Source organism: Erythrolamprus reginae, chromosome 10 (assembly GCF_031021105.1).
Source record: "Erythrolamprus reginae isolate rEryReg1 chromosome 10, rEryReg1.hap1, whole genome shotgun sequence".
In the NCBI taxonomy this organism is placed as follows: Eukaryota; Metazoa; Chordata; class Lepidosauria; order Squamata; family Dipsadidae; genus Erythrolamprus; species Erythrolamprus reginae.
In genome coordinates, this window is record NC_091959.1 from 34,550,488 (window position 1) to 34,566,969 (window position 16,482).

Here is a 16,482-nt window from a genome sequence, read left to right on the forward strand (position 1 = left end):
TTCAAGCCTTTATGACAGCAATATCCCAGGATTCCTATATGTTCTAAACATGCATATGTCAAAAATGCATGATCAATTTATTAATATCCTCTTATATGCTGACAATACGGCTCTGGCGGCATGTTCCCAAGTAGTCCTGAGAAGAATGCTGCAGAAGTTAAAAAACTACGGTGTGCTCAATTCTTTAAACATCACTAAAATAAAATCTAAAGTGGTGGTATTCAGCAAAACTAAAAGTGTGACATATAACTGGCTGCTAGGTGGGCCTTTACCCAATGCAGAAAAGGCACTTTGGGGAGAACCATGTCCTAGATGACGATGAATCTCCATAGATAATTTTGGATACCTATGTCACCGAACTTTTAAAAAAATGATTTCCCCATGACTCTGTAAATGACTACACAAAATATAAATCCTGCCATTCCTCTTCATGACTCAGCCCAACTCCTGGGTACGTCAACATACTGAAGTTATTTTACCGCATGGGTTTTCCATTCAATGTCATCTCAACTGCCTCCCACACAAAGGCAATTTTTAAACAGAGTGCTAGTTATTGGCAAAAAATTGATCTTTATATTGGTTGGCTAAAAACAAAACCACTTTCCAAACTGAAAAACACCAGCCAATAAGTTTGACCCAAAGCTACGAAAAACCTTTCCTAGAGCAAGATTTCAGTTGTTGGATTCCATGGCCAAATAGGAGCTTTTCCATTACTTGTGATATGAGAAGATGTGTATATGTGTTGCCCTGGCCATCATAGATATTGCTTCTTGTGTTTTATTTGATTATCAACTGTATAGGATACTTAAAATTCATACTTGAAAGAATGGCCCACTGGGACCTGAATTGGAGACAGTCCTATTTCCTCCTGGGCTCTAATGTATACATTGTGAGCAGAACTGCTACGTTTATAGACGAGGCAGTTCAGGTAAGAATTGATCAGAGTGTATACAGTTTTTTAGGATTTAATATTTTATTCATACGCTGCCTGGAGTCCTCTGCAAGGGAGATGGTTGGTTTCTAAATTTGATAAATAAAATAAAAATAAAACAGTTTGGGGTATCATGTAAAAGTGATGAGTCGTTTTGTAGAGTGAAATGAGCAGCATTTAAATTATATTAAATTAAACTGCTAAACTTGAATGTTGATATTTGTATTTAGCACATATTTTATTATTGTATTTGCTCTTACCTATTTTATTTTGGAAGCCTAACTTGTATTTAATCTTTATTTTTATTTTTAAACAGGTCATAAAACTAATTGATTAATAAATTATCCGCCTACATATCTTCCCTGTAAGCTTCCTTCCTCTTAAGCACAACAATAGCAATTTTAGGACATTTTAATTCTTTCCCAAAGTATCTAATCTTTGTGAATTTAACAAAAACAACACTGAAGAAGAGCAACAACTGCACAATACAATGTTATTTTTAGATTTCCCAGGCTTCTGTAACAGCTCTGGAGTCTGCTCATTTCTTTTGTAGAAATTCAAGGAATGTGTCACTCTTCCTTTGAATTATCTGGCGTGTTCCAGATAAAAGAGCCAGATTGCAACTTTTATTGCAGGTTGGATTAAAATGAGCCTTAAGAATAAATTGACAAATGCTTCAATTTTCACCTTTAAGTAAGTCACAATAAAAGTAATTGCTTCTTCACAACCTTTAAAAAAAGCTTCCAGGAAAGCTTCCAAGAACAAATAACATGTTAAAGGAAGGGCTCTTCGGTTCTGGCCTGGTTTGCAATTCTACATGTCAGGGAAATAGCATCAATACACATTCCTACTTGAAAGAACAGCCCACTGAGACCTGAATTGTAGAGCTTTTGAATTGTATTTACTTCTGGGCTCTGATGTATATTCATGGTGAGCAGAACTGCCAGGTTCATAGGCATGCTGGGGGAGAGGAGGAGGAGTGAAAATATACAAAAAACAATGACCTTACCTGAAGCTGCCGTAAACAATGAGAAGAATGGAAATTAGGAACGTGGATACTTGACTAGAGTCCACAAGGGAGTAAGCCCTGAAAGGCAAGAGAGAGACACAGCATATTATAATAATGAACCATTCCAATTTAAGATTGGGCAAAAGGTTTCATTGAAATTCAGAATAAGCCTCAAAGCACCTGTCGCAATATCTAACTTGTCTATTTGCTCAGCTACTCAACATTCACCCATTTACTGGACACAGGAGGTCCAAATGCAGGCATTCCAGGAGAACTGTAAGCATGCTATTGCTGGAACAAGTGGGCTACAAAGATGACCAGGTTCCAGGAAAATGGAAGGAATTGCAAAGTCCCACGTGACTGGGCAGCATAGAAGTCAAATAAATTACATTAAAATTCACCTTGAGAAAACTGGAGGCGTGGAAGCAGAGGTGGGCTGCTAAGCTGGAATGGTGATGTGTGCTCGTCCCGTGGCTCTGAGTCCAGCACAATTACGCTACTGCACCTGGGCAGGTAGAAAAATCACGTGCGGACATGCAGGGGCGTCCATGGCTACCTGCCCAGGTGCAGTAGCAGAGTTGCGCTGGACTCCATGGCTACCGCCCTGAAACACAGGCACCCCTGCATGTCCGCACACAATTTCGCTCCCTGCCCAGGTGCAATAGGAGAATTGCGCTGGACTCTGCTAGCAGTCAGAGCCTCGGGGGCGAGCACACGTCACTGTTCCACCTTAGCAGCCCACCTCTGAGTGGAGGGGATGGGCAATGGTCTTAAATACCTTAAAGGCTGCCATGGAGAAGAAAGTCAAGATCTATGCACTACCGTTCCAGATCAGAGACAAAGAAGGAAGAGATTCATTAGATGTTGGGGGAAAACAATCCTGCCACAAGAACAACTGATCCACAGTGGGGCTCCCTCTTTTATTGTCTGTTGAAGCAGAGGCTCCACACTGCAGATGCTATCATTGGAAATCCTACACCTAAGCTGAACACAATGCCCTCAATGGCCTTTTTCCAGCTGTACCACTTCATGATTCAGAATATAAACTGGGTCACAATACGGAGGACTTATGCAATCAAGCTTCAGGTTGGACAGCCCAAGACCCACTTCTACTGCTGTGGGGGGATTTTATTGGTTTTTATTATTTTAATGTTTTAGTATTAATTTTGACTTCTTTTATTATTGTATTTTATTGTATATTATATTGCTGTAAGCCGCCCTGAGTCCTACGGTATAGAAGTCAATTAAATTAAATTAAATTAAATTCAGCATCTTCAATCATAAAAGGAAATAGAAAAATGTAATTCCTCCTCATGCCAGGTAATATTTTTATTTATTATTCATTTATTTATTCGACTTGTATGCCGCCCGTCTCACAACATATTAAAAAAACAATATTCAATGAAACATCTGAAATCCAATTAATATACCGTAAATAACTAATCTAAATAAAACCATTCTAAAAACCTTGAAACATTAAAAATAGGCGTTGATTGCTTACCTGAACGCCTCTTCTCGTACGGTGAGCGGGTACAGCAGTCACATGGGTTGCTCATGTCCAATCCGGTGGAACTGAGCCTAGTGTTAAAAAAGCTTGCCGGATCCGCCCCTTCCCCAGAATTCGCGAATCCATAGACTAGGCTCAGCTGTGAAGCTCTGTAGTGTTCAACTCTCATTGTTAGAGGAAGAAAGATATAGAAAGGTAAAGAAGACACATACAAGGGCGGGAAGTGACTGCTGTACCCGCTCACCGTACGAGAAGAGGCGTTCAGGTAAGCAATCAACGCCTATTCTCCGTACTGAAGGAGCGGGTCCAGCAGTCACATGGGACATACCCAATAGATGGTCCCTAGGGTGGGATTAGATTGCTATCGTGTGAGATAACGGATTGGAGTACCCTTCTGCCGAAGGCAGCGTCCGCTGAAGCGTAAGAATCAATCTTGTAGTGCCTGATGAAGGAATTTGGCGAGGCCCAAGTGGCTGCTTTGCAGACCTCCTCCAACGGGGCTTGAGTCGCCCAAGCGGCCGAGGTGGCTACGCTCCTGGTGGAATGCGCTGTGATGTTCCTTGGAACTGAGAGGGAAGCCGACTCATAGGCCTTAGATATAGTCCCTCTGATCCAACGGCCTATTACTGTTGAAGACACTTTGGCCCCCATGACTCTGGGGTGATAGGCTATAAAAAGTGCTTCTGACCTCCGAAAGGGTCCTGTGCGTTGGATATAGATTCTCAGCGCTCTGATGAGATCCAGGGTGTGCCATCTAATTGCCAAGGGATGGTCTCGTTGGAGGCAGAAGGAAGGTAGGACAATATCCTGAGATCTGTGGAACATGGAACTGACCTTGGGTAAGAAGGTGGGGTCCAGTCGCAAGACTACCTTGTCCTGATGGAATTGACAAAGGTCCTGCCTGATTGAGAGGGCAGCCAGCTCCGAAATGCGTCGGGCAGAGGTAATAGCCACCAGGAATGCTACCTTAAAAGATAGGTACCTGAGGGACGCCGATTTTAGGGGTTCGTATGGTGCCTGCGTGAGGGAATGGAGAACCCGTGGCAAATCCCAGGATGGATACCTGTGGACCTTGGAAGGTCTGAGGTTGGCTATGCCCTTGAGGAATTCCTGAACTTCAGGGAAGGATCGGAGAGGCTGTCTGCGGGGACCCCCTAGGACAGATGAAATGGCTGCCAGATGACGCCGGAGGGTGCTGGTGGAAAGTCCTTTATGGAAGCCTTGCATAAGGAAGGAAATAATTCTGTGTATGGGGATGCACAGAGGGGAGAGACCTTCCTGTAGACACCACTGGTGAAACTTGGACCACGTGTGGTCGTAGATTCGATTGGTCGAACCCCTTCTGGCCTTTAAAATGACCTCCACTGAATCGGGGTCATGACCACGCAGTTCTAAGTCTCTCCTGATAACAGCCAGGCGGTGAGGTGGAACCACTCCGGGTCTGGATGGAAAGAGGCCCCCTGCCGCAGCATATCCCCCGAAACGGGGAGTCGCCAAGGGTCCTGGACGGACAGCTGTTGGAGATCCGCGAACCAGGGCCGGCGGGGCCAATGAGGGGCGATTAAGATTATTCGGGCCCTCTCGGTGAGGACCTTGTGAATCACGTCCGGGAGAATTGGAATTGGAGGAAATGCGTAGAGTAGGCCTGGAGGCCATGGACTCCGGAGGGCATTGATTGCTTCCGCTCCCGGGGATGGAAATCTGGAAAAGAAGCGAGGGAGTTGGGCGTTCGCATTGGTCGCGAAGAGATCCAGGATTGGTAGGCCGAATCTGAGGCTGATTTGATGGAACAGGTCTTGATGGAGGTTCCACTCTCCTGGGTCTATCGTTGCTCGAGATAGCCAATCCGCCTGGACGTTGAGGCTCCCCGAGATGTGATCGGCTAGGAGCGACCGAAGATGTTTTTCCGCCCAAAGGCCTAACTTGAGGGCCTCCCTCATGAGAGCCTTGGATCTCGTGCCCCCCTGTCTGCAGATATGGCTTTTTGTGGCAATGTTGTCGGTGAGAATGAGAACGTGCCGGTTGGGAATGCGAGGAGAGAAATGCTTCAGAGCCAGGGAAACGGCTCTTAACTCTAGCCAATTGATTGGCCTGGAAGCTTCCTCCGGGGACCACGTGCCCTGGGCTATCATCCCCTGGGCGTGGGCGCCCCATCCCGACAGACTGGCATCTGTGGTGATGACAAATTGATCCGGGCACCTGAACGGGGATCCTTTGTCCATGGCCGGAGACTTCCACCACTTGAAGGATCTGCGAACACTTGGTGGGATGACAATGCGCCGATTTGAGTTGCTGTGCCCCGATCTCTGAAAGGGTAATAGGAGCCACTGGAGTTCCCTAGCATGAAGGCGAGCCCAGGGAATGATGCCTATGCATGACACCATCTTCCCCAAAAGGGAAGACAGAGTTACTATGGATACTGAAGAATTAGATAAAATGTTAGAAATTAACTCCCCTATACTAAGTTTTCTCTCGGGAGAGAGAAAAACCTGGGAGGATTCTGAATTGATAATGGAACCCAGGTGAGAAATGGATGTGGAAGGTTGGAGGTGACTTTTTTCAAAGTTGATGGAAAATCCATGGTCCTGAAGGACTGACATGGTGACAGAAAGGTCTGTTTTCACTTTCTCTAGGGAGTTCCCATGAATCAAAATATCATCAAGATAACATAAAATGTGGATGGGAGACGCCCGGATATAGGCCGCCAGGGACCCCAAGAGCTTTGTAAAGACCCGAGGGGCCGAGGAAAGGCCAAATGGCATCGCCCTATACTGGAAATGCCTGCCTTGAAAGGAAAAACGTAAAAATTTTCTGTGGCATTTGGCTATAAGAATGTGAAGGTAGGCCTCAGTGAGGTCTAAGGAGACCATGAAATCTCCCGTGTGAATGGCGGCCAAAATAGAAGATAAGGAGTGCATCTTAAACTTCCTATATTTGATGAATAGGTTTAGTTTCTTTAAATCCAAAATAGCTCTCCAACCTCCGGAGGACTTTGGAACCATAAATAGGATGGAGTAAAAACCTAGGCCCTTCTGACCGGAAGGAACCGGTTGAATGGCTCTGATGGACAATAGATGAGAAATGGCCTCCTCCATACGGTTACAATCTGAGGAGGACCTGGGAGAAGGGCAGGAAATAAAACGTTTAGGGGGAGGAGAAATAAATTCTAAAAGAAGGCCTGTTTGAACAGTGTCAATGACCCAGGGGTCCTTGGAGGTGAGACGCCAATTAGAGGCGAAATGAGCTAGGCGACCCCCTATGGGAATAGAGGAAAGATTACCATCTAGGTTTTTTTGAGGCCCTGTTAGAGGAAGCTCCCCTTTGGAAGCGAAAACCTCTACCCCTGGAGTTCCTACCTTGGGAACGAAAGCGGGGGGAATACTGACCTGGAGATCTCTGATAGGAAGCCGCTTGATCTTGCTGGCGCCCCGGGCGACGAAAGGACTGCGTTTTGGTAGCCTTTTTTGTGGTTGGACCCAAAACTTTCTTCTTGTCCGTGGTTTCCGTGAGGAGTGGATCCAGAAGATCACCGAAAAGAAGGTCGCGCTTTAAGGGTCCCTGGGATAACTGCCACTTCTGGCGTACTCCCGCTTGCCAAGGGCGAATCCATAGGAGTCTCCTTGCCGTTGTAGAAGCTGCAATAGACTTAGCAGAAAATCTAGTAGATTGCAAGGTGGCATCAGCCACGTACTGGGCAGCTGCAAAGACCTTGTTGAAGTCTTGTTGACCTCTCAAGTCATCGGGAGGAATATGCTGTTGAAGTTGGCGAAGCCACAGCAGCATGGCTCTGGAGAAAAAGGAGGCTGCTGCAGAACTTTTAATGGCCCAGGAATCTGCGGTGAATCCTCTTTTGAGCATTTGTTCAATACGCTTGTCCTCTGGGCGGAGGACTTCCTCCGCCTCTCCTGGCACAGCCGCTGCCGAGTGAAGGATCTTGACAGGTTCATCCGGTTTGGGAAAGGATAGAAGCTCTTCATAGGAAGAGGAAAGTTTGTACAACTTTCTGTCTTTGGTGGAGGGATTAAGGCCAGAGGCTGGGAAATCCCACTGTTTGAGTAAGGCATCTTTAAACAATTTAGGCATAGGAATTACCTCGTTATCCTCCTGTTCCTCCGTGAAGTAAGGTAAATTCTCCTCCGGGGGATCAGTGGAAGTGGAGGCTTGTTTCTCCTGGGCCGCTAATCCCGTAGAAATCCTAGCTTTGAGGAGGAGAGATTTGAATAATTGAGAAGGGAAAATGGTAATTGGAGAAGGAACCTTTATTTGGGATTCCTCATCATCTGATAGGCCTTGAAAAGGGTCCTCATCATCCTCCATATCCTCATATTCGTCCTGAGAGGAATCTGAATCATCCTGAATAGGAGCTCTAACCGCTGGGGAAGAACCCAAGGGGCGGGAGGGACGAAAAGGAGGAGGAGGTAAGGGAAGCTCATTGATGGAAGAGAGTTTGGCATCAATGGCCTTAGACAACACAGCAAAAATAGATTGGAACTCAGGAGGTAAACTAGAAATATCAGCAGGAATGGCAGAAGAATCCCTAAAGGCCTGGGAGGATCCTGGCTGGGGGGAATCTTCAATAATATCTGGTTCCTCTGGACCTATGCCCCATAGGTTAGGTTGGGGTCTGTCTAGGTTAGGCTCATCCAGAGATAACACAGGGACCCCAGAAGGAGGTAGACTAGAAGCCTCTGGGGGGTCTTGACTACTGAGTACTTGGGCCTGCACTTTTAGACGTTTTGCTGATTTGTCATGGATTCTTTGTAGGGCTAGGTCCCTTCTCTTCTCGGCCCTGGTGACCTTGGTCGAGGGGCGGGCCCCTGGAGAAGAGGAGTAAGAGGCCTGGGGGATACTAGTAATCTCATCGCCTGTAGGCCTGGCCTCTCTGGGACCTTTAGTTGTGCCTCTCTTGGGAAAAGTAGCCATAGTCTGACAATTAACAGAAGACAAGGCTGAGCCAATAACTGAATAGATAAGGAGAAGAATTTCAAGGACTTCCCAAGAGGAATGGATCCTGCTTCGAGGCCTCGAAGCTGCTGAGACGTGAGGACAATCTGGGCAAACCCAGAGTTCGTGTCCCCAAATCCAGCGGGGCCAGCCTCCCTAAACTTTATAATTAAGTAAACCAAGGCACTCTGGTTGGAGGCTTAGCCGGTGGAGAATTTAGCCTGGGCGTCCCAAGGCCCGCTCCGGGATCCACGCGGTGGACTGAGGCCTACGCGGCTGGCAGGAGGCCAACACGAGAGGCCTAAATTTAAAAAGGGCGCGAAGGCCTTCGCGCCGAAAAATCGCTCCGAATATGTCTTAAAGGGGAAGCGATCGACTAAGTCCAGGAGACTAGAAAGCCGTCTCACTCCGCAGGAGGTATTTCTTAAGCCCTTTAATATATATATACAATAAAGAATCAATAAATCAATAAATTAATACTTGCACCAGAACCTCCAGGCCAAAGGATTAAAAGAATCCACAAGCGGCCGCGGGGATCGTACACGGCAAAACCGCCGGGGGAAAACGAAACCGCAACTTCTCCAAAGGAAAAAAGCCGAGCCGCAAACGGCTGGCGCTATTAGTGCAAGTAAATAATAATGGTAAAACAATTCTTACTACTTTTGAAGAAAAAGATCGAAGGGAAGGTGTTAGAATGTTGAACGAGCTATCACAATACAACCGCAGGATATGCGAACTGAGCGAATTCTGGGGAAGGGGCGGATCCGGCAAGCTTTTTTAACACTAGGCTCAGTTCCACCGGATTGGACATGAGCAACCCATGTGACTGCTGGACCCGCTCCTTCAATACGGAGAATCATTCATTCAGATTCAGACAACAGACATATGACATACTCGTTGGGCAGAGGCTAGGGTCTAGTGACCCCAAGCCTAGCGGCATAAAAAGGTTTTCAGATTCTTGCGGAAGGCGAGGAGGGTGGCAGCAGTACGAATCTCCAGGGGGGGAGCTGATTCCAGAGGGCCGGGCCCCCCACAGAGAAGTCTTCCCCAAGGCCCTGCCAAGCGACATTTTTGTTTGGCTCTTCAATTTAATATCCCCAGGGTGATTCCCAATAAGTCATTAATAGACAATAATCACTAAGAAAATGTATTCACAGCAGAATAACAAGAATTGCAAAAAAGGCTCGAAAAATACATTAAAATTTTAAAGGAAACGCAAAACTAGACACTCCTTCCTTTCGTACCCAAATAAAATGAAAATATAGAAACATTGCACCATAAATCGATGGAATGCAAAACCCCTAAAAACAAATCTGTATCTTCCTCAGAAATATCCAAAATGAATACAACATAATACAGTGATCCCCCGCTCGTTGCGAGGGTTCCGTTCCAGGACCCCCCGCAACGAGCGGGTTTTCGCGAAGTAGCGCTGCGGAAGTAAAAACACCATCTGCGCATGTGCAGATGGTGTTTTTACTCCCGCAGCGATAGCGAGCAGCCGAAGATTGGGGGCGGCGCGGCTGTTTTAAAATGTCGCCGCCGGCATGGGGGGCTTCCTAGCAGCCCCCCAAACCCGGGTTGGAGGTCCGGGGGGTGCTGGCAAGCCCCCCATGCCGGCGGCGACATTTTAAAACAGCCGCGCCGCCCCCAATCTTCGGCTCCTCGCTAGCGGGCAGGCAGGCGGCGGACAAGCCGTTCGCTGGCGCTGGCTCTCGCCGCTTTCGAGCTGAGTCCTGGAGCGAATTCGCTTCAGGACTCAGCTCAAAAGCGCCGACAGCCAGCGCCAGCGAACGGCTTCTCCGCGCTGGCTGTCGCCGCTTTCAAGCTTGAGTCCTGGAGCGAATTCGCTTCAGGACTCAGCTCAAAAGCGCCGACAGCCAGCGCCAGCGAACGGCTTCTCCGCGCTGGCTCTCGCCGCTTTCCAGCTGAGTCCTGGAACGAATTCGCTTCAGGACTCAGCTCGAAAGCGGCAAGAATGAACGGCGTGGGCGGGCGAAGGGCGGGCGGCAGCAAGGAGTTTGCGTGGGCGGTGGGGAAACTCCTTGCTAATGCCCACTGCTCGCCCTCCCGCCAGCAAGAGGGGGAAGACCCAGGGAAGCCGCCCAGCAGCTGATCTGCCGGGCGCCAACTACGCATGCGTGCCCATAGAAAAAAAGGGCACACATGCGCAGATGGTGTTTTGACTTCCGGGTTGAAAAATCGCAAATTACCCTGTTCGCAATGGTCGGGGACGCAATAACCGGGTTATTACTGTATATAGAACTAAAGAAAACAAACCCGCTTGATAGTGATAGTCAACAATATGGTTGACAAATTAGGTCTTCTATATAAAAAATAAATATATGTATGTAGTGAAAGAAAATATTTATTGATGATAAGCAAATAACTATCTGTGCATATATAGAACACCACTGAAACTGAACACGTTTTATATGTTGTCTAAGTTTATATGCTCATTTGTCTATCTTGTTTTTTTTCCTTTTTTTTCTTTGTATACTGTTTGTTTAAATTGTTTTTCTGTTCTTTCTATTTTTATATGTAGAAACTTAACAAAGATTATTTTTTTTAAAAAAGAATTGCAAGAGCCACACCTTCAGTAGCTGGTCGGCCTATGCAGTGGGACAATCCTAAAGGCTCTTCTAACTACAGGAATACTCCCAGCCCGTTTCTCAAACTTACAACTTCCGCTCCTCTTAAAGTTAACATGGTTCAGAAACACTGCTCCAAGCTATTTTCAAGCTCTGTATGAGATGACAATTGCCAGGCAGAGCATAGATTTACAAGCATTAAAAAGGGGGGCTTCCGCTGATGGTTATCCTAGTGGTATGTGCTGTAGGAATGGGCCCTGGACCTACAGCATGAATTTCTGCAGTCGATGCCCATTTGAGGCATTGCAGATTCCGAAGAGATCTGCCAATTTGTGGAGTGTCCAGAGCAAAAACAGCTGCACAGCAGGAAGCGGAAGAGAGACAGCTATCTATCTATCTATCTATCTATCTATCTATCTATCTATCTATCTATCTATCTATCTATCTGATTGATTGATTGATTGATTGATTGATTGATTGGATTTCTATGCCTCCCCTCTCCAAAAACTCGGGGCGGCTTACAACATATAAAAAACAGGTTACAATAAGATTAAATCCAATTATATTAAAATTACATAGCTATCTCAAATCCCTAGTTATATTAAAATCAATCACACCCATTTGTACAGCAACCATACAATCATTTGTTGGCCAGGGGGCTAAGATCTAATCGGCCCAAGCCTTGCAACATAAGTGAATCTTAAGACTCTTGAGGTAGGCAAGGAGGGTGGGGGCAGTACAAATCTCCAGGGGGAGATGATTCCAGAGGGCCAGGCCCCCCACAGAGAAGGCTCTTTCTCTAGGCCCCGCCAAACGACATTGTCTAGTTGACAGGACCTGGAGAAGGCCGACTTTGTGGGACCTCTGTTGCTGGGATTTATAGTGAAGATCAGAACAAATTAAATTGTCAAAACCTGTGAAACCTATGAAAATGACAACAAAAGATTAAATAGTGTGCTAAGATCCAGACTCTAAGAACGAGTAAGTGGCATTTGCTGGTGTTGAAGCTGAAATTGAAACAAGAACTGATAGCACACAAATGCAAAGGAAGTAAAACGACAACGGAGAAGTCAGAGTATAAGCGGTGAGATTACCTTGGATTTTTTTGCTATAAACTTTGTTATGCATTCTTCTACTGGGAAATTAAATATTGTGAGAAGTGGAACTAAGCACTAAAGAGAGAGGAAGTAAGAAATGAAAGTGTCACACTTCCGGAAGTGGATTTCAAACAACTTATGGGAGAAAGAAGAAAAAACCTACAGAACTGGACTTGGGGATAAATTTGATATTGGACTTTGGACGTAAAGATTTAAAAGAAACTTTTATTGCAAAAGAGGAAGGAATATTTGACTAGAAGAAAGACAATTTAAACTAACTCTTATACATAATGGAAAGAGAGTAATGCTGATAGGGGATTAAGCAAAATTTTTGTTGAAAGTAATAGGTCTCTGATTGACATTAACTGACAAAAAAAGACTGATTATGTTTTCTTAATACAACAACAACAACAACAACAAAAGTTGGAAAGGACCTTGGAGGTCTTCTAGTCCAACCCCCTGCTTAGGAAGGAAATCCTAAACTACTTCAGACAGATGGTTATCCAATATCTGCTTAAAACCTTCCAGTGTTGGGGCATTCACAACTTCTGGAGGCAAGCTGTTCCACGGATCAACCATTCTGACTGTCAGGAAATTTCTCCTTAGTTCTAAGTTTCTTCTCTCCTTATTTGGTTTCCACCCATTGCTTCTTGTTCTACCCTCAGGTGCTTTGGAGAATAGGCGTTGATTGCTTACCTGAACGCCTCTTCTCGTACGGTGAGTGGGTACAGCAGTCACATGGGTTGCTCCTGTCCAATCCGTTGGAACTGAGCCTAGTATTAAAAAAGACTGCTGGATCCGCCCCTTCCCCAGAATTCGCGAATCCGTAGACTAGGCTCAGTAGTGAAGCTCTTTAATGTTCAACTCTCATGTGTTATAAGAAATTAGAATAGAAGGTAAAGAAGACCACACAAGGGAGGGAAGTGACTGCTGTACCCACTCACCGTACGAGAAGAGGCGTTCAGGTAAGCAATCAACGCCTATTCTCCGTACTGAAGGAGTGGGTCCAGCAGTCACATGGGACATACCCAAGAGATAGGTCCCTAGGGTGGGAGTACATTGCTATCGTGAGAGATAACGGATTGGAGTACTCTTCTTCCGAAGGCAGCGTCTGCTGATGCGTACGAATCAATCTTGTAGTGTTTTATAAAGGAATTTGGCGAGGCCCAAGTGGCTGCTTTGCAGACTTCTTCCAACGGAGCCTGAGTCGCCCAAGCGGCAGATGTGGCAGCACTTCTGGTGGAATGCGCTGTAATATTCCTTGGAATGGAGAGGGAAGCTGTCTCGTAGGCCTTTGAGATGGCCCCTCTGATCCAACGACCTATTACTGTGGAAGACACTCTGGATCCCAAGGATCTGGGATGGTAGGCTATGAAGAGTGCTTCAGATCTCCGGATGGATCTTGTGCGTTGGATATAAATCTTTAGCGCTCTAGTGAGATCTAGAGTGTGCCATCTAATCGCCAGGGGATGCTCTCGTTGGAGACAGAAAGAAGGTAAAACGATATCCTGAGATCTGTGGAACATGGAACTGACCTTGGGTAGAAAGGTGGGGTCCAGCCGCAGAACCACCTTATCCTGATGAAACTGACAGAGGTCCTGTCTGATAGAAAGGGCTGCCAACTCAGATATGCGTCGGGCGGAAGTAATCGCCACCAGGAATGCTACCTTGAAGGATAGGTACCTGAGGGACGCAGAGTTCAGGGGTTCGTAAGGTGCTTGAGTAAGAGAGTGGAGAACCCGTGGCAAGTCCCAGGTTGGATATCTGTGGATTTTAGAAGGCCTGAGATTGGCCACTCCTCTTAGAAATTCTTGGATTTCTGGAAGGGAGCGTAGGGGCTGCCTGCGAGGCCCCGCCAAGACGGAAGAGATAGCGGCCAGATGGCGGCGGATGGTGCTGGTAGAGAGACCTTGGTGAAAACCTTTCATAAGGAAGGCGATTATCCTGTGTATGGGAAGACACAGGGGGGATAAGCCCTCCTGCGAGCACCACTGATGAAATTTGGACCAAGTATGGTCGTAGATCCGATTGGTAGACCCCCTTCTAGATTTCAGAATGATTTCCACTGTGTCTGGGTCATACCCTCGCAGGTCTAAGTCCCTCCGGATAACAGCCAGGCGGTGAGGTGGAACCACTCTGGATCCGGATGGAAGGAGGCCCCCTGCCGCAACATATCCTCCGAAGCGGGGAGTCGCCAGGGGTCCTGGACGGACAGTTGTTGAAGGTCCGCGAACCAGGGCCTGCGAGGCCAGTGAGGGGCAATCAGGATTACACGTGCTTTCTCCAGGAGGATTTTGTTGATCACGTCTGGCAGAATTGGAATTGGAGGGAAGGCATACAGTAGGCCTGGAGGCCAAGGACTCCTGAGGGCATTGACTGCCTCCGCTCCCGAAGACGGGAACCTGGAGATGAAGCGGGGAAGCTGGGTATTGTCTCTGGTCGCGAATAGATCCAACACTGGATGGCCGAACCTGAGGCAGATTTGGTGGAACAGTGACTGATGGAGATTCCACTCGCCTGGATCTATGGTGGCTCGTGAGAGCCAGTCCGCTTGGACGTTGAGGCTCCCCGAGATGTGATCGGCTAGAAGCGATTGGAGATTTTTCTCTGCCCAAAGACCCAACTTCAGGGCCTCCCTCATGAGGGCCTTGGATCTTGTGCCTCCCTGTCTGCAAATATGGCTTTTGGTGGCTATATTGTCGGTGAGAATCAGCACATGTTGGTTGGATATGTGAGGTTGGAATTGCTTTAGAGCTAGAGACACGGCTCTTAATTCTAGCCAATTGATGGGCTTGGAAGCCTCCTCCGGTGACCATGTGCCCTGAGCTAAAAGACCTTGGGCGTGGGCTCCCCAGCCCGAGAGGCTGGCATCTGTGGTGACTACAAACTGGTCGGGACACCGGAAGGGGGATCCCTTGTCTAGGGCTGGAGAAGTCCACCACTTGAGGAATCTGCGAACCGTCGGTGGGATGGTGATGCGTCGGTTCGAGTTGCTGTGGCCTGATCTCTGAAATGGTAATAGTAGCCATTGAAGTTCCCTGGCGTGAAGGCGGGCCCAGGGAACAATACCAATACATGACACCATCTTACCCAAAAGGGAGGATAGGGTGACAATGGAGGCCGATTGCTGGGGCAGGATGCGAGCAATGAGATCCAAAATGCTGCGTTTTCTCTCATTGGAGAGAAAAACCTGGGATATTTCGGAATTAATGATAGTCCCCAGATGCAGGATGGAAGTGGATGGATCAAGATGACTCTTGTTAAGGTTTATGGAAAAACCATGGTTCTGTAGAACCGACATGGTAGAGGAGAGGTCTGCAGCTACACCAGCTCTGGAATTACCATGAATTAAAATGTCATCTAAATAACATAAAATATGAATGGGAGAGGCCCGGATATGAGCCGCCAAGGATCCCAAGAGTTTAGTGAAAACCCTGGGAGCTGAGGAGAGCCCAAAAGGCATAGCCCTATACTGAAAATGCCTGCCTTGAAAGGCAAAGCGCAGAAATCTCCTATGGACCTTGGCAATGGGGATATGGAGGTAGGCCTCAGTGAGATCTAGAGACACCATAAAGTCTCCTCGATGAAGAGCTGATAAAATGGAAGATAGGGAGTGCATTTTGAATTTTCTATATTTAATGAAGCGGTTTAATTTCTTTAGGTCCAAGATGGCTCTCCAGCCTCCAGAAGTCTTAGGGACCATGAAGAGGATGGAATAGAAGCCTAAACCTCTCTGGAGAGAGGGGACCGGTTGAATAGCTCTAATAGTCAACAAATGAGAAATAGCCTCCTCCATTCGAATACGAGATGGAGAGGAACTGGGGGAGGGACAAGAAATAAAACGGTTAGGGGGAGAAGAAATAAACTCTAACCTTAGGCCCCTTTCCACTGTGTCAATGACCCAGGGGTCCTTACAAGAGCGGTGCCAGGCGGAAGAGAACCAGGCTAGGCGACCGCCTATAGGCAGGTGAGAAAACTTACCATCTGGTTCTTTTGGAAGTTCTGGTAGTAGAGGATCCTCTCTGATAGCGGGACCCTCTGCCCCTGGTGGTTCTAGCTTGGGATCGAAAGCGAGGGGAATACTGACCTGGACTCTTGTGAAATGCGAAGCTTTGATCCTGCTGACGCCCGGTGCGCCGAAAGGACTGCGGTTTCGGGGCCTTCTTGGTGGTAGGTCCCAAGACCTTTTTCTTGTCTGCGTTTTCCGTAAGGAGAGGGTCCAGAAGATCTCCGAAGAGGAGGTTACGTTTCAGTGGACCCATAGCTAACTGCCATTTCTGTCTTACCCCCGCCTGCCAAGGGCGGAGCCATAGAAGCCTTCTGGCCGTTGTGGAGGCTGCTACTGATCTGGCTGCAAATCTGGAAGATTGGAGAGTAGCATCTGCTATATATTGGGCAGCTGCGAA

General features: G+C 47.1%; 1 protein-coding gene across 1 annotated transcript in view; it reads right to left on the reverse strand.

Annotated features, from left to right (window-relative positions):
* Positions 1-16,482, reverse strand: part of SPPL3 (signal peptide peptidase like 3) — a 107,892-nt gene that overhangs the window by 38,200 nt on the left and 53,210 nt on the right. Inside the window, exon 2 of the mRNA XM_070762437.1 lies at positions 1,941-2,018. Within this exon, the coding sequence (XP_070618538.1) occupies positions 1,941-2,018 (78 nt within the window). The remainder of the gene's footprint in view (positions 1-1,940; positions 2,019-16,482) is intronic.